Source organism: Ictalurus furcatus, chromosome 4, assembly GCF_023375685.1.
Source record: "Ictalurus furcatus strain D&B chromosome 4, Billie_1.0, whole genome shotgun sequence".
In the NCBI taxonomy this organism is placed as follows: Eukaryota; Metazoa; Chordata; class Actinopteri; order Siluriformes; family Ictaluridae; genus Ictalurus; species Ictalurus furcatus.
In genome coordinates this window covers 32,479,427-32,497,213 of record NC_071258.1, presented here as the reverse complement: position 1 = coordinate 32,497,213, position 17,787 = coordinate 32,479,427, and the positions used below count along the sequence as shown (strand labels likewise).

At 38.8% G+C, this 17,787-nt stretch overlaps 2 protein-coding genes across 2 annotated transcripts; both read left to right on the top strand.

The window, feature by feature from the left end:
• Positions 1–734: 734 nt before the first annotated feature.
• Positions 735–5,983, top strand: LOC128606255 (extracellular calcium-sensing receptor-like). Its single transcript, XM_053622295.1, has 6 exons — positions 735–1,701; positions 2,085–2,370; positions 2,491–3,312; positions 3,796–4,017; positions 4,204–4,327; positions 5,067–5,983. Exons 1-6 carry the CDS (start codon positions 1,466–1,468, stop codon positions 5,981–5,983), a joined length of 2,607 nt encoding a protein of 868 aa, XP_053478270.1. The 5' UTR covers positions 735–1,465.
• A 2,557-nt stretch (positions 5,984–8,540) lies between these two features.
• LOC128606254 (extracellular calcium-sensing receptor) lies at positions 8,541–13,943 on the top strand. Its single transcript, XM_053622294.1, has 6 exons — positions 8,541–9,304; positions 9,559–9,847; positions 10,724–11,554; positions 11,678–11,908; positions 12,065–12,188; positions 13,036–13,943. Exons 1-6 carry the CDS (start codon positions 9,090–9,092, stop codon positions 13,941–13,943), a joined length of 2,598 nt encoding a protein of 865 aa, XP_053478269.1. The 5' UTR covers positions 8,541–9,089.
• Positions 13,944–17,787: the final 3,844 nt, after the last annotated feature.

The following is a 17,787-nucleotide window of genomic DNA, read 5'->3' as shown; positions in this document are numbered from 1 at the left end:
GTATTTAATCAGTTCTCCACTAGATCATAACTTATTTGCTGCCGTTTGTATTATATGTATGCATATTATTCTGTTTTCATAAAATGTCTGATTAAAAAATGGGATAAACATATGCAGACATTTTGTTTAGTTTTTTTTTTTTTTTAAATTGTAGAACCTGGACAATCATGCTAACCAACATGTCATCCTCTTGCTATTTCAAAAGCATGTAGTGTTCCATATTATCAGGCACTAACCAAAATTAGTCTGAAATAATGAAAAACATTTGTGTGTGGTTTTTTTTTTTTTTTTTTTTGATTTGGTTTTATTTTATAACCAAAATCTCATTTGTACTCTGACCTGTGATCTATGAGAGTGTGATTTGATTCCTACACACTGCTTGCTATGTTGTCCTCCAAACTGATCCTGGGAGAGCTCATAATGTACATACAGCAATCTCCTGATGATATTAGAGAGGCCTAAGTAACCAAAATAGCCTGGAGCCAGTAATACAGTATGCCATTATTCTCAGTCTACATTAAGAAAACCTACCGGGTTTACGAGTATTAAATAATCCCAAAAGTCACCAAACAGCATGTCATGAGGTAATAATCCGAATATCTGCATGCCCTAATGAGAAAATGTTGGGCTTGGCAGTACCTGACAAACACAAAAGAAATCCATTACCTTCAAAATTAGCCTTTTAGAAGGCTATCTACATACAGATAGGTGTTACATGAAGCTCCCAAGTTTGTAATTACAATTCTCAAACATTTAGTTGTACTCTAATACATTCTAATTTTTATTTATTTGTTGTTTTTTTTTTGTTTGTTTGTTTGCTTTTTTTTGTTTTTTTTTTGTTGTTTTTTTTTTTTTTACATTTTATGGCATTTGGCAGACACCCTTATACAGAGTGACTTACATTTATCTCATTTACACAACTGAGCACATAAAAAGAGTTTATTCAGGTGTTTTAAACAGGCAGTATTCAGGGCTAACATTAAAAACAACAATTGTACATTAAACTCCTATTTATCTTATTTTATAACTTTCCTTGTATATGACAGGTTTAATTTCAGAACATTTGCGTGGGTGCAAATAATGATTGTTTGTCATCAAAAAGATCAACAGGAACATTCATTGTTTGCCCAATATCACGCTTGGCTTTAAGATGCATGACCCATTAATGTCTGCCACCATAAAGATCTACTCTATGCACTGTTATTGCAGTGTGCATGTATTATGGGGGGTGATTCTGTTTCCGCTGAGTGATTGTCTCAGGTGTATTTGTGGCCTAATGTTGCATAAGACATAAGCCTTCATATACAACATAAAAGTGGGCAGGAGTGATTCAATTCATGTGTAACGAGTTCGTCTGTGTCCATTGTGTGCTGTTGTGGCAGAATGTCACGTACAAAATGCTATACTATTGAGTACAGTGAATGTTCTGGCCAGTGTCATTTAGCTTGATTAGCTTTGAGACAGAATGCAGCTTAAGGGTGTGTATGCATGTGTAAGTGTGCCTCTAGCATTTCTCTCTACTTTGATCTCTTCTCAGCTCCTCCAACAGCAAGCCTGTCGACTCATCTCGGGCCCTTCACACCTGCCTATGGTGGCTAGAGAAGGGAACATCACGCTGGGGGGCTTGTTTTCGCTGCATGATGCAGTGATGGAGGCACGGGTCTCTTTCAAGTCTCAGCCTATATCTGCTCAGTGCACTGGGTCAGTCACTCACTCTCCAATACGGAAGCACATTTTGTCTGGATTTATGCATTTGATTTTTATTGTAATGTATAGTTAGTTATTTTACATGCGGGTGTTCTCTGTTGTAGTATACAAAAAGCTTAATATTTTATCACTGTACTGTTTCTGGTCCAGATTACTCCTGGCTCGTCCTTTTTTTTCCTTATGATAACTTAATCAGCGTGATAATTTTCTTATGTATTATGCAAGCATGTAATCAGGCAAAACATGACTAAAGACTTTTTTATTTATTTATTTATTTATTTTTTAGCAAAAACATTAAGAAACCTAAGTCCTAATTTAGATTTCCATTTTAAGGGTCAAATAAGAGTTTAGCTTCCCTTGTATCTTGTATCTAACAGGTTTAATTTCAGGACATTTCGCTGGATGCAGACAATGATTTTTGCCATCGAAAAGATAAACAGGGACAATCATCTTTTGCCGAACATCACCCTTGGCTATAAGATCTACGACTCATGCAGTACCCCTCTCCATGCACTTCGCACAGCTATGGAGCTAATGGGGGGGAGAGAGGAGGAGAGTGGAAATATGAACTGTCAGGGCAGGGTGCCTGTTGTCATTGGTGATGGTGGATCCACACTTTCGATGGTGGTTGCACATTTTCTAGGTGTTTTCCAACTGCCACAGGTGAGAATAGTTGTATGGCTTACACAAAAGTGTAAATGTTGCAGAATGCTTTACTCGTATTAAGTATCATTTTTATTAAATTCATTTCCACTCTCCTCTCCTTTCCTCTCCTCTCTGAAGGTCAGCTATTTTTCAAGTTGTGCATGTCTGAGTGATAAGCATGTATTCCCAGCATTTCTAAGGACCATGCCGAGTGACTTCTTCCAGGTGAATGCCTTGGCTCAGCTGGTACAACACTTCGGCTGGACTTGGGTGGGAACGGTGGCCGGGGATGACGCGTATGGCCGTGGAGGAGCCCAAATCTTCAATGACAAGGTGTCCAAACTGGGTGCCTGTATCGCTCTTTATGAGATCATTCCCAAAAACCATGCCCCAGCAGAAATGTCCAGGATCGTGAAGAGCATAAGTGTCTCAGGGGCTCGAGTGGTGTTGGTGTTTGCTTTAGAGCAGGATGCAAAAGCTCTATTCAGTGAGGCTCTCAAACACAATCTGACTGGTATCCAGTGGTTAGCCAGTGAGGCCTGGATCACAGCTGCAATCCTCACCACAGCAGAATTTCAGTCCATTTTGCAAGGCTCCATGGGTTTTGCCATTCGCAGGGCTGAAATCCCTGGTTTGCAACCATTCCTGCTCCGTCTGCACCCCTCCACATTCCCTGATGATCCTTTTGTTTTGCAGTTCTGGGAAGAGATTTTTGGATGCTCTCCTCACACTGCAATCAGTGGAACATTCTCAAATAAACCCCCTTGTAATGGCTCGGAGATATTGGCTAATGTTAAAAGCATATACTCAGATGTGTCTCAGCTGAGGATCTCCTATAATGTTTATAAGGGAGTGTATGCCATTGCTTATGCTCTGGAAGCGATGCTGAAATGTGTGCCAGAGAAAGGACCCTTCCCTGGGGGTGCTTGCCCTGACACCCGGACCATAAATCCATGGCAGGTTAGAAACACAAATTCTCATTCAACTGACACATTTAATCATTTATCATGTATGTCTAACTGTGGCTTCACTGATGTGTTGTGGAAGAATGTATATCCCTTTTTTTCCTCAAAGATACAAATTTGATTGCACAAGCTTGCTTCCGTGTACAAGTTTTCACTGAAGCTGCAGCGGAAAATAAAAGATCAATAATAAAAACACAAACACAAAAAAAAAACTACACTGTAAAAAAAAAATTAAAACATGTCATGGATATATTGTACATAAAACTACACAGAGACTCTATAGATGTGTGTGAGGTTTTTGTGCAATATGTAATGCAACACTGGAACAAAATAAAGTAAAAATATATACATGAACTATGGTTCAGATACTTGCAGCAGCTCCAAAATAGTTTTCAATAGTTAAGTCCAGCATTCTCTAACTAGCTCTCTGGCTATCTATCTTCTGTCACTGTCTTTTTTTAATCTCTGTACATCTCAGCTTCTGCACTATTTGAAAAAAGTGGACTTCACTAATGAGTTTGGTGAAGAAACTAAGTTTGATGCAAACGGTGATGCCGTGGCCATGTATGACCTGATCAACTTTCAGCTCTCCGAGACTGGCGAGGTCCGGTATGCCACTGTGGGCACATTTGATGAAACCAAGAGCATTAAACTGCTCATAGAGGAAAATCTAATTATCTGGAATGGTAACCAGAGACAAGTAAGCCTATGTGTCTTTTAAAAACAAAATATAAATGGCATCACAAATTGCCATTGTATATTTCCCCATGCATTTAATTTTTCTGGTTTTATTGCTAAGACTACACTCTATAAATGCACATTGAATTTTATATCTAAAAAATAAGTAATTTATATCTTTTTAGTTGGCCTCCTCTTTGCTCTGCAGGTCCCTGTGTCTGTCTGCAGTAACAGCTGTCCCCCAGGCACCAGGAAGGCCATTAGGCCTAGTTTCCCTGTCTGCTGCTTTGACTGCATTCTCTGTGCAGCTGGGGAGGTTAGCAATAAGACAGGTGAGTTACCTGCACTTGTCTATAGCTACAATGCAACAGACGGTTTGTTTTTTCTATAGCTGTGGGATGAATTTGGTCTTTCTATGAACAATTACAAAAAGAAAAACGTGTACAGTTGTGTATAGTAACCACACATAAATATTCTGCTTTTGTGCGTACAAATAATACAGTGAATTCTTACTACAATATTAACTATTTCATGCTGCTAAGTCAACCAAAAGCCATCATGAAATGTCGCAAAACCTTAAAAAAAAAAAAGACACGTTTTACTAATTTAAGTGATTTGTTAAGGACTTGCAACCTTTTCAATACATATTAATCATCATCATCCTTGGATACAGACAAGAAATGTTTGTTTGTTTGTTTGTTTGTTTTTACAGGTATATAAATTGCATGTATTGCAATACAGTGCAATGTATTATTACAGTAATATTGCTATTATTTTATAATAATAATAATAATAATAATAATAATAATAATAATGAAAAAACTATAATACTGCATTCTTTGTGTTATAGATAGGGGAAAACAAATATTAAAACATGTCAGACAACATGGAAATATTATAATTGTTCTTCCCTATGTTTGATGCCAAGCACTTGTGATACCTGAGACATTTCTCATTAAGGGATCTTTTAACTTTAACTCAAATATGACTGTTGAGTACTTTTTTACACAAGTGCATTCATTACAATTTAGTGGATTTAGATTTATTTTTCCTATGACTGTTGTGTGTAAGATGCCATAGAGTGTGAAAGGTGTGGACCTGAGTTCTGGTCCAACTTGAAGAGAGATGCCTGTATACCAAAGCTGGTGGAGTTCCTGTCCTATGGTGACATAATGGGCATGGCATTGCTGGCTGTGGCTTTGCTGGGATCCGGCACCACGCTTGCTGTTGGCCTCATTTTCGCCTTCAAACGCCACACACCTCTTGTCCGGGCTAACAACTCAGAGCTCAGCTTCCTGATCCTCAGCTCTCTTTGGTTGTGCTTCCTTTGTGCCCTGGCATTCATTGGACAGCCTACTTCCTGGTCATGCCAGTTACGTCACACGGCTTTTGGCATTGCCTTCTGTCTCTGCCTGTCTTGTATTTTGGGAAAGACAATGGTGGTCCTGATGGCTTTCAAAGCCACTCTTCCAGGAAGCAATGCCATGAAATGGTTCAGACCACCACAACTGCGTGCTCTGATCTTCCTGTGTACAGCGGTACAGGTTGGGATTTGTGGTGCATGGCTGGGCCTGGCTCCTCCTGTCCCACGTAAACTAATGACTCGGGAGTCAGCGCACATCATCCTGCTGTGTGACATGGGCTCAACTCTCGCCTTCTCTCTGGTTCTGGGCTACATTGGCCTGCTGGCTGCAGTCTGCTTCTTGCTAGCCTTCTTTGCCCGGAAGCTTCCAGACAATTTCAACGAGGCCAAATTCATCACTTTCAGCATGTTGATTTTTTGTGCGGTTTGGATTGCCTTTGTTCCAGCGTACGTCAGCTCCCCGGGAAAGTACACAGTAGCTGTAGAGGTTTTTGCCATCCTGGCTTCCAGTTATGGCCTTTTGCTGTGTATCTTTGCCCCAAAGTGTTATATAATCCTGCTCAGACCAGAGAAGAACACAAAGAAGCACCTCATGGGCAAAACCACGGTAGATAAAAAAATTTAGCATTACATCTTGTGAATTTTATGTAATTTATTACATATGTTCCAACTTCAGTGTAATTTGTGTAATGTGTGTGTATCATATGAGTAAAAATAAATAAATACATTTTTTAAAATTCCCAATTATGACTGCAATATAACATTTTCCTTTAACTAATATGTATAATGCCACCAAGGTGGTCATTTTTTAATAAGGTGTAGAGATAAGGCCACAAGATAATATATTGAGGCCATGAGATGAAATATTTAAGCTATGAGATAATATATTGAGGCTGGGAGATAATATTTAAAACCAAAACATAATATATTGAAGCCACACAATGATATACTGAAGCCACAACATATATTGAGGGCAATGTATAATATATTGAGGTCACAAGATAATATATTGAAGGCATGAGATAATATATTGAGGCCACATTTTAAGTTTCATGTGGCCCCATACTAATAAATTACAATATATAAAGCAATATATACCTAAGTTTCTTTAGATCTATTCTGTGGCCACAAAATACTTACCTTATAGGAACTATTTTTTAAAATAAGACCCAGACCACCGTGGGCACAGGAATAGATTTTTTTTTTTTTTTTTTTTGCCTGTTCTTACCATATAACTATCAGGATATTGCATAACATATGGGCTTGAGGAAGCTTGAGATAATTAGTTTGTAGGCTCAAGATATTTACTCTTGGTCTCAATATATTATCTTGTGACCTCAAAATATTAATTAAAATATTATAAATACAGGTTAACCACTGTCACCTCAGCAGCACCTCCATATCAATGGCTCAAATATTTAGCATTACCTACAAACGTGTATTTTTATTCACCACCCACTATGAGGTGCTGCGGAGAGAAGTCCAGATCAAATAAATACACAAATTGGCAATCAAAGCTTCTTACATGAGACTAATAATAATTTCACACATACACTCTTGTGGCTGTTGCCTTTTGCCTACTTGGATAAAACCACACATACTTCACTCTATTGTCCTCATTGGATCAGATCAGAGACATCCTCTCATGTCCCTGAGGAGCTCATAAACATGCCCCATGTCCCCCAGAACACCACATTTAAAGCCCAGCTGCCTCAGGCTAATTAAAAAACTCACTTAAGAGGCCCGTTTACTTTCTGAGTATAACAATAATAAACATATGCACATATATGCATACTCTGACAACTGACTGATTAGATTAATTTATTTTTGTGGATTGTCCATGCATGTAGTGGAAGATTACACTAGTCTCATGGTTTTCAGTCCTCTGGGTAGAGATCATGTAATAAACAGCTCAAGATAAAGAGCATGATGATTGTTAAGAGTTCGTGTGACACTGAAATAATAACATACAGAAATAAATGGCATAGCTAATAATAATAATAATAATTATTATTATTATTATTATTATTATTATTATTATTATTATTATTATTATTATTATAAATAACAGAGTTGCAAAATAGAACAAAATCAATATAACAAGCACAAATATAAGATAAAAACATATATAAGTCATAAATAATATATCTGATATCATAATGACAAACAAAAAGACAAACTATATAAGGAATAAAACAAAATATAGCATGCTGCTATAGGAAGCTAACCAACAGGGTTGGGAGGGTTACTTTAAAAATGTATTACAGTTACAAATTACTTCATAAAAATGTAATCAGTAACATAATCCAAGTATCACAATATGAAAGTAATGTAATCTGATTACTTTTGGATTACTTCAAGGTCACATATGTAAATAAAGTCAAGAGAAAAGCAATATGATCTAAAATACTTTTAGTTAGAGCATATTTTAGAGCTTAAAGACATGCTCAAGGTCTGCTAACCAATGACAGGTTAGTGTGATGCAACCTTTAACAAAACATGTTTTATTCTTCTATTCTTTTCTTTATTCATTATAGAACAACATGTCATACTTTGTATCTGTTTACAGTTATATTTAATGGTATGGCACAATCATGAATGTCCATCATATTGAAGCACAAACTCCGCTGTCCATTTTCTGATTTCTTCTACACATCAGCATGGGAATTCAGATGTAAATGGTGGGAAGGTCGGAAAGGAGACTTAATGGTTAGCACATTTGCCTCGCACCTCACAGGGTTACGGGCTCGAATCCCACCTCTGCCCTGTGTGCGTCGAGTTTGCATGTTTTCCGGGAACTCCGGTTTCTTCCCCCAGTCCAAAGACATGCAATGTAGGCTGACTGGTATTTCCAAATTGTCTATAGTGTGTGAATGTGTGTGCAATTGTGCCCTGTGATGGATTGACACCCCTTCCAGGGTGTCCCCTACCTCATGCCCTGAGTACCCTGGGATAGGCTCCAGGCTTGCTACGACCCCATGTAGAATAAGCAACTTGAGATTTGTTTCCCAGAAAAAGCAATCGATATGGCTCATAATCCCTAATATGTGACAATTATAGATAAATGTTTCATTTACATTTTATTTACATTTACATTTGGCTGATTCTTTTATACAAAGCAACTTAAAGGTTAAGGGCCTTGTTAGATAGGTGAGATAGGTTAAGGGCCTTGCTCAAGGGACCAGCAGTGGCAGTTTAGTGGTGCTGACATTTGACCTCATGACCTTCTGATCTGTAGCCTGAATTAGAATTGTACTTCAGTATAATTAAATGAATCGGTGGTTATTTTAGCACTGGTGTAAGAATATGAATAGTGAGAAGTTTAAATGCTGCAAGTGACGTTTACTTCATGTGATGAGACTGAAGTGGATGATGCTGATAATCATTTTCCACTGTAAACTTTACATTGAAATATACATATACTTATTATAATCGGTACGTGTAACTTATTGCATATCAAAATCATTGCAAACGAATTGAATCAAATAGTAGTTGCTGTTAGAACGCTAAGAAATAATATCTTTGATTAGTTCTTTTTTTCTGTGTGCAGTGTGTGTGTGTGTGTGTGTGTGTGTGTCCCTGTGCATGAACTTACTCATGTGTGGCTTTGCTTGTGTTTATGTCACCCTTTTTTTGCCTCCAGAGAGCCTTTTCATTAATCTGCATCTATAAAGTTCTGTTGCTATCATGTCATCACAGGGGTGCACAGTCTGTGCTGAGTAGAGGTCAGGATGCTGGTGTTCCATGTCCTGACCTTGCTGCTGTCTCTCCTCTGGCCCACACGCACTTCCTCCGAGGATAACTGTCAGCACTGGCAGGACCTGGACTCGGCGGTGGTCCATAAGGAGGGCCAGGTGATCCTGGCTGCCATGTTTCCCATCCATTCTAAAGGTGTAGAGCAGGAGCTGAACTTCATGAGTACACCAGACAAGAGGAAATGCAGGGGGTAAAAACTTTTGTCTGTGAAAAATTCACTTTGTGCTTCTGAGACATTGTTGGGTTTTTTTTTTTTTTCCTTCCATGGTTTTATATGACTGAAGATGATGATCTTGATGTGTTGTAATGTCATGTCATTTTTGTACCAGTGTTTGTTTTGGACATCATTCATCGGTTTTACTAAAAAATACACAATGACAATTATATATTTTAGCCCCAAGTAACCCTAATAACATTTTTATGTTGATTGTCTTGTTTCTTTAGGTTAAACCTGCGTGCATTACGCTGGTCTCAGGCCATGATCTTCTTCATAGATGAAATTAATAGAAATCCTGTGTTGCTGCCCAACATCACTCTGGGCTACAGGATTTATGACACGTGTTGGACAGTGGCTTTGTCTGCAAGAACTGCCTTGTCTGTGGTCTCTCAGCCACTGAAGACGAACAGCACAGGGTCATGTTCATCCCCTAGCATCCCTCTTGTCATAGGAGACTCAGGATCCAGCCTATCTATAGCTGTCTCCAGACTGCTTAATCTGTTCAAGGTCCCACTGGTGAGAGCATCGCTGTGCAGAGTAAAGTGTGTTTGAATGTGAAACATGTTCTGTCTGGATCATCTCACTGCTTATTTTTCTTCCTCTGCTTCTTTTACACTTCATTTTGCTCTGAATAATTAAAAAAAATGCAATAGATAATTGCAGTAGACATAATAATGGTACCTAGATAATTAATACAGCGTATGTGTTATCGTCTGGGAAAACTCGTCATGTGTCGCTATGGCCGTGGTATTTTCAGAGTACAGTGTGTCTGAATATGCAAAAGACGGTGAAACATGTTCTGTCTGGATCATCTCACTGCCTGGTTTTCTTCCTCCTTCCTCCTTTTTATTTCTTTATTTTTTTTATTTTACACCGAATGTTTAATTGATTATGGAAAACCCATGATCATGTATTTTTCACATGTGAGTAATATGTAATCACACATGAGAAACATGTGATGGTGCGTGATGTTAAGCCCTGAAATTGCACATACGAGCTTATATGCAAACACAATATGTGATCACATGCGGGAAAATTGACATGAATCATGTGTACGAATTCATATTAAAATAACACGAATCACTGGACAAACCGCATACAAAAATAAAAAGCATGAAAAATGTGCGAAGGGTGAAAAATAAAAAGCATGTGATACAATACAGTACAGGTCAAGCAACAAATATGTGAAGTGTTTATAAAACCGGTGATTTTACACAGTTCACATGTGAAGTTCAGATGACTTTTCTGTCTTTGTATGAGGAGTCAGAAAAGCGAGTTATTTTCACAAAGAATTATGATTAATTGGAACTACATCTCTAAATATAAACAAAGCAAGGCATTATTGCTTAACTGTACACTGTCGATTTTTCTTGTCTCTGTCTGAATTCCCAGATCAGTTACTTTGCCTCTTGTGCTTGCCTGAGTGACAAAAAGCAGCACCCTTATTTTTTTCGTACAATCCCTAGTGACACTTACCAAGCCAGCGCTATGGCCCGCCTCGTCAAGCACTTCGGCTGGACCTGGGTGGGCACGTTTGGTGCCGACGATGCTTATGGACGTACCGGCATCGACATGTTCACAGCTGAGGTGACAAATCTTGGTGCATGTGTGGCCTTTCGGGTCATCATTCCCAAAGTCCCCACTCAGCAACAGATCAATGATATTGTGAAGACGATTAAAGGCTCCACTGCACGTGTGCTTATAACCTTTGCCACTGAAGAAGACATGGAGCCTGTGGTGGAGGAAGTGGTAAGACAGAATGTAACCGGGAGGTTGTGGGTGGCCAGTGAGGCCTGGGTAACCTCCACCCTTATATCCAATAAATATCCCTTGCTCAGTGGCACTATGGGTTTCGCCATACGCCGAGCCGAGATCCCTGGCCTCAAAGACTTCCTAGAAAGTCTGAAGCCTTTCACTACGCCTTATAACCCATCTGCACGGGAATTCTGGGAAACAGAGTTTCAGTGCTCCTTTAATACAAGTGTTCCAGTTGGTTCCATGGCTGATCAGGTCCAGTATAACCGCACTTGTACTGGAGAAGAAAGAATTCAGGACACTGAGACGATCTATAATGATGTGTCCCAGCTCAGAGTGACCTATAACTTACACAAAGCGGTGTATGCTGCAGCACACGCGCTGCACAACTTGCTTATGTGCCAGATACAGGAGAGCAGTACTGAGAAGGAACTCTGTCCAGATATCTACAGTCTACAGCCCTGGCAGGTATTGCTAAACTCAGTCTTTATTTCTATCTCCAATGACACAAGGGCTTAGAATTGTACAGTGAAGAAATGTTACCCCTATTCATTTCTGTCTGGCTTTTTAACAAGCATGTTGTTTCACTAGGTGATAAAGTACCTTAAGGAGGTGAACTTTACCAACATGTTTGGGGATGTTGTAAACTTTGATAAGTACGGAGACCCTGCAGGATCTTATGATATTGTAAACTGGCAGAAGGGGCCCGGAGGTGGGCCGATGAAGTTTGCTACTGTCGGACGGTTTGACTCATCTCTCCCTGCCGAGCAGCAACTAGTTCTCTACCAGGACACCATCATGTGGCCAGGTGGATCCAAGGAGGTAAAATTATTTGTTTAGATTCATTCAGGTTGAAAAGCACAAATCACACAGAATTCAAAGCTGACAACATTCTTCATTCAGTGAGATTGTCCTAAAATATAAAATGTTGGTTATTGTTGGAGAAGCTTCTGTACTAAATCTCTGTCACCGTCTCAGCTGCCAGTGTCAGTGTGCTCACCCAGCTGCCAGCCAGGCTACAGGAAAGCCCCGCGCAAGGGAGAACCCATTTGCTGCTATGACTGCGTGCCCTGTGCAGAGGGTAGCATCAGCAACGGCATAGGTATGTTATCAAATCCTTGAGTGGTTGTAAAGCTAATGCCCAGTTTAGTGTTAGCTTGCCAGACTATAGTTAATTCTCTTTAATTTCTTTAATCAGATCTGATCAGGTGCTAAATCTGTGCTGTGACCCTGCAGAACTGATATTTTTGTGCTGCAGAAAATTTCACAGTAACATTACATTAACACAACACAAAAACACTGCATCAGCCATTAAAAAAAGGTTATTCATGGAATTATGAAAAAAAAAGCCATACAAAACAATATGTATATCTCTCTATATCATAATATCTTATAAAGTGAAACTTGCTCCCACATAATTATTATTTAATAAATCAAATATGGATTTCCTGGTGAACATTATTTTCCCATCTTAAACGTTCTGGGAAAATCCGTCGCTGCGGCTGAATTCCAGCCAGAAATTATGTAAATCATTTTTTTTTTTAATTAATTTTAATTACTTTCTATACTTGCTTAGGCTTTCAGAAGGATCATGTTAGGTTTAATGAACACAGCTGTAAATTGACTGTACTGTAGGCTATGAACAAAGATAGGTATGATTTAGTTGTTGTTTATTATGTGTTAAATGACATGCCCCTTAAATCAATTGTTCAGTGTGTTGCCTTCTTTCAGTGAAACTGGAATGAAACCATAAACCAGAACTTTAAAATGCTAGAACGTTTAGTTGAGGTCCATGCAAAAGAGGAACATGATTTCGGTCACATTTCTATTATATGTACTGTATATAAAATATCACCATGTGAAGGGGTTTCACAGGCCGCCACATCAATGTTTGAAATTACTGCACTCACACCATGACGCTCTTTAAACTTATTTACCTTTGCTCTCAGATCAGCCAGAGTGCACGCTATGCCCCGAGGACCTCTGGTCCAACCCACAACGTGACAGCTGTGTCGACAAACAGATTGAGTTTCTGTCCTACACTGAGGGTTTTGGTATGGCCCTTGCAGCCACGTCTATCCTGGGTGTAGTTGCTACAGTGACTGTAGCTGTCATTTTCATCCTTCACCGAGATACACCTTTGGTGCGGGCCAACAACTCAGAGCTGAGCTTCTTGCTACTGATATCACTCTCTCTCTGCTTCCTGTGTGCCCTCACTTTTCTAGGCCAGCCATCTCGCTGGGCCTGCCCACTCCGACGCACAGCCTTTGGTTTGACCTTTGCGCTCTGTCTCTCCTGCCTGCTCAGCAAGACACTGGTGGTTCTCATGGCATTCAGGGCCACACTGCCTGGCAATAACACAGCACGCTGGTTTCGGCCCCCTCAGCAGCGATTCGGTGTGTTCGTCTGCTCCGCCATACAGTGTGCCGTTTGTGTGGCTTGGTTGACCACAAATCCGCCCTATCCGGTGAAGAACACATGGCTGTACCGGGACCGGATCATCTTAGAATGCCACCTTGGTTCAGTGGCACTGTTCTGCTGTGTGCTTGGCTACATTGGCTGCATGGCTGCTTTTTGCTTCATCTTAGCCTTTCTGGCTCGGAAACTGCCTGATAACTTTAATGAAGCCAAATTCATCACATTCAGCATGCTCATATTCTGTGCAGTATGGATTGCCTACATACCAGCTTATGTCAGCTCTCCTGGAAAGTTCACAGTTGCAGTAGAGATATTTGCTATTTTAGCATCCAGTTTTGGGGTCCTCTTATGTATATTTGCCCCAAAATGTTACATTATTATCTTTATGCCTGAAAAGAATACTAAAAAATATGTTATGTCTCAAAAAGGTGGGAGGTGATCATTTTTTATGTTTTATTATTTATTTCTTTTCTTTCTTTTCATACATTTTAGGGCTTGGCTTGTGACCCTTGTCCTATTACCTGATACAATTCTGTAACTGGAAAAACATGGGAGAGGAATAAACAAGAATATTGAAAATATTTGCGTATTAAATTTATATGTATTAAAAATAGATTTAAATGGTACTTATGAAGATATATGGGGGTTATAATTCTATTTAAGTGTTATAGTACTCATGTTATTTTAATTCAATCAATACAGTTTTTTCCAGCTGATTTTAGCCTACATTTAATTAAATCTTACTAGAACTCTCATGAAAATAATAAAATAATATTATTATTATTATTATTATTATTATTATTATTATTGCCTTTTCACCTGGACCTACTTGTGAAACTGGTGCTTTCTGTTTCTACCACAAGGGGGCACTGGTGTTACAGTGTGATTCAGTAACAACCAAGCCAACTCAATTCTGCCCAGCATACAACCCATATAAAGAATCAGAATAAAAGTGTCAGATACAAATCACTCACTGAAGTGTCAAGAGGCTGCCTGGTGTGAGGTGAAAGTCACGGCACAGTCCTCTGCTCTGTGCTCTGCACATCATTCGTAGGTTTAGGGGTTTAGGAATAGTGGTGCAAATCCAACACACTCGGCATCTGTTTTGCAAATGTGAACCGAGTTATGTCGAAACACCTTTGTTCCTTTTGAAGACTTTCGACGTCAAAATGAAATCGAAGACATATAATGCAACATTTAATGGCAAAGATCTGCTCTAGGAAACTCCAGCAGCTTTCACGTTACATTTCGCTTTGTTGCCTTGCAAAATTACCTCTGGAGACCAAAAGTCAAGCTAGATAGTAAGGTTGAAACTAGGGATGCATCAGTACCAATACTGGTATGGTGTAACCCTTTAATATCATGCTCATTTACTCATACTTTTGATTAAGAAATGCTTTGATACTATAATGCGATACTATGTGATACTATATGATTAAAGGCAAGTGTACGCTGTCATGCTAATATACAGATTACACGATATAACAGCGATCTGGATATATTTCACAATTAATGATGGCAATCAAAGAAAAGTAGACTGTAAACTGAGCTCTGTGAAAATATCAAGAACAGGAATAAGTAACCTAATAAAACATATTAAACATAAAGCTCAGTATAAGGAGTTCATAACTAGCTGCACAGTGCCGCAAGCAACAATGAAGCAAATGCTAGCTAGATTAAAAAAATGTCTACAGACAAGGCTAGGTGATGGAAAATAACAGCTCTCAACTCATTATAATGGTCTTAATGATCAGCTGCTCTCAGTCATTGACGAGTAATTCCAACACTACGAACATAAGAAAAAATTGCTTCACTTATAGCTGTACAGAAACGCTTTTCCCAAGTGGAAGAAAAGCCACTTTTCTTCAGTGCAACCATACTAAATCCAAGTTAAATCATATTCATACTCAGTCTGAAAAAAAATGTATTGATAAATGCCTGGCTGAATCCATGAAAATACACTTATCACAATAATAAAATACACGTATAACAAAAATTTAAACATCAAGGTCAATTGGCTCTTACGACGTATCTATACTCACTCACTTGCAAAGTCTTACAGAGAACTTCACTCACACAAAGTGTACATGTAAAAGTGTGCTTTTCAGAAAATTCCCATTTCCTTTTTCACACATTTTACACAAGTGGAAAATTTACTTATAAATGTAGTTCAATGTGTTTTCACATGTGATTTGTCCAATGATTCATTTTATTTGCACGCATTAACTTATCAAATATTATTCACATGGTACCATATTCAGAGTCCAAAAGTTACGTCGTTATTTATGCAATTAAAGTTATGCATATTCTGAGATGGGTTAAGTACCTGCTTAAGTCAGTTCACTGGGTGTACCACCGAGATTAGAAAAAATGACCTATAATGTTGCTTTTGTGAATGTGATTACTTTTTACCTTTACGAAAAATGCATTTAATCCCAGAAGACTGTAAGCCATATAGACAGTAGAAGGCAGTATGTGCAAAAATTTTCATAATAAAATTTCAAGACCCAGTCAACACATAGCAATTTTCTGACAAAAGTCTAGACTTTAGGTGACACATTCTTAGTCAGAAGTAGCAGTGTTTGAGACAGTAGAGTCAGATGAGTCTCCTTGGCCCAATTTATCAGGTATCTTCAGTGTAAAATGCTAAATGCTGCAAATTATGTGAGCCAATACCCATGGGCATATCTGCATTTCACAGCTCGACATTAGCTTGCTAGCTGAATGTGCTAGCCAGATCTTTTTAAAGCTCTGCATTAAACTTAAAATGTCACTTTGATGTTCAGTAGCGATTGCCTGTTGTGGTAAATACATCTATGTGCTGCTTTAGCCTATAAGGTAATGTTCAGAATAACAGAATAAGGGGAATTTTGCTAGATGGCTACCTATGTAGGTAGACACGTCTATAAATTAACATGAACTAGCTAGCTAACAAACCTACAGTATCAAGCTAATGAACCCTCAACAGCATTTGGCTAAGTTACCTGGCTAGCTGACATGATCTTTCTTTATACGCTGTTGATAATGGAGGTGGTGTTTACTTTGGCATAGCTCACTTGGTTAGTTAACATAATTGTTCAAAAGTGCAGATATAGAACATTTTTAGAGTATTCAATTAGAGACATGTAAAATAAATAAATGAATAAAGGGGGTGGGGGGGGAGGGGTAATGCTGGACACAGCTGGACACTTTGGCTCCTTTCCCTGCTGACCAGCATTTCACTCTCTTCCTGTACATCACATGTTATATACAACACCTATATTTGTGTTTTGGGGGGAAAACAAGGTTCATGGTCACACATTTTATGGGAATTTGACTGCCTCTCCAGCTGATACTTTGAACTGTCCAGAAACAGATACTATCCTAGGACAGTTTTTACTGTCCTTATTCTAGCCATAACTCGGCCGTGTGTGCCAACCAGATGTGAGCTTTATTAGCATCATGATTCTGAATTTCAGCGAAGCCAAACTGAAGTTTGCTATTAAAACTCAGACATTAGGTTGAGCCACACTTTGCTTGTAAAATAAACATATGTTATGTGATAGATGCATGCATGAAGCTGAAGTATGTTTATGTCTGCATATCTATCAACAAAACCAATGGACCTTTGCTTTCCTTTAATAGTAATGGCTATTTCACAGGAACTTGTACGGTGGATTCCGCCACATAATCTAAACCTATAAAAATGTGTCTAATCTTTGGTATGGTGAATCTTTCACTAAGGAGACATTTGTTTAACATTTATTGAAGGAGCCTCCAGTGTTAGTAAGTTTTCTGCCATGGGAAAGAACAAAGCACTTTGGGCTTTGTTTCTCAGTAACATCGCAAGCTGCATTTGTTTTCTTTTTGTCTTATTAACTTCAAAAAGAGAGAAAAAAAATGGTTAGTGAGGGAGTGACTGTTTATAGCTGCTGTAACATAAGTGATAACAGGACACGCCAATCTGCCTACCATGCATGTCTTTGGACTGGGGGAGGAAACCCCCACAGCACAGGGAGAACATGCAAACTCTGTGCACACAGGGCCACAGTGGGAATCGAACCCCCAACCCTGGAGGTGTGAGGCGAACATGCTAACCACTAAGCCACTGTATGCCCCCACAAGACTCAATTCAAATCAATTTTATTTTATTTATATACTGGTTTTAACAATGGACATTGTCACAAAGCAGCTTCACAGAAATCTAGATATAAGCTTTAAATTGATACATGTATCCTTAATTAACAAGCCAGAGACAACGGTGGTAAGGAAAAGCTCCCTGAGGAGGAAGAAACTTTGGGAGG

Coding starts and splice junctions, on each gene's coding strand:
- LOC128606254 (XM_053622294.1), top strand. CDS start 9,090: ATGCTGGTGTTCCATGTCCTGACCTTGCTGCTGTCTCTCCTCTGGCCC. Junction 11,555..11,677: donor ACAGTCTACAGCCCTGGCAG/GTATTGCTAAAC, acceptor TTGTTTCACTAG/GTGATAAAGTACCTTAAGGA. Junction 12,189..13,035: donor TAGCATCAGCAACGGCATAG/GTATGTTATCAA, acceptor CTTTGCTCTCAG/ATCAGCCAGAGTGCACGCTA.
- LOC128606255 (XM_053622295.1), top strand. CDS start 1,466: ATGCAGCTTAAGGGTGTGTATGCATGTGTAAGTGTGCCTCTAGCATTT. Junction 1,702..2,084: donor ATATCTGCTCAGTGCACTGG/GTCAGTCACTCA, acceptor TGTATCTAACAG/GTTTAATTTCAGGACATTTC. Junction 4,328..5,066: donor GGAGGTTAGCAATAAGACAG/GTGAGTTACCTG, acceptor GTTGTGTGTAAG/ATGCCATAGAGTGTGAAAGG.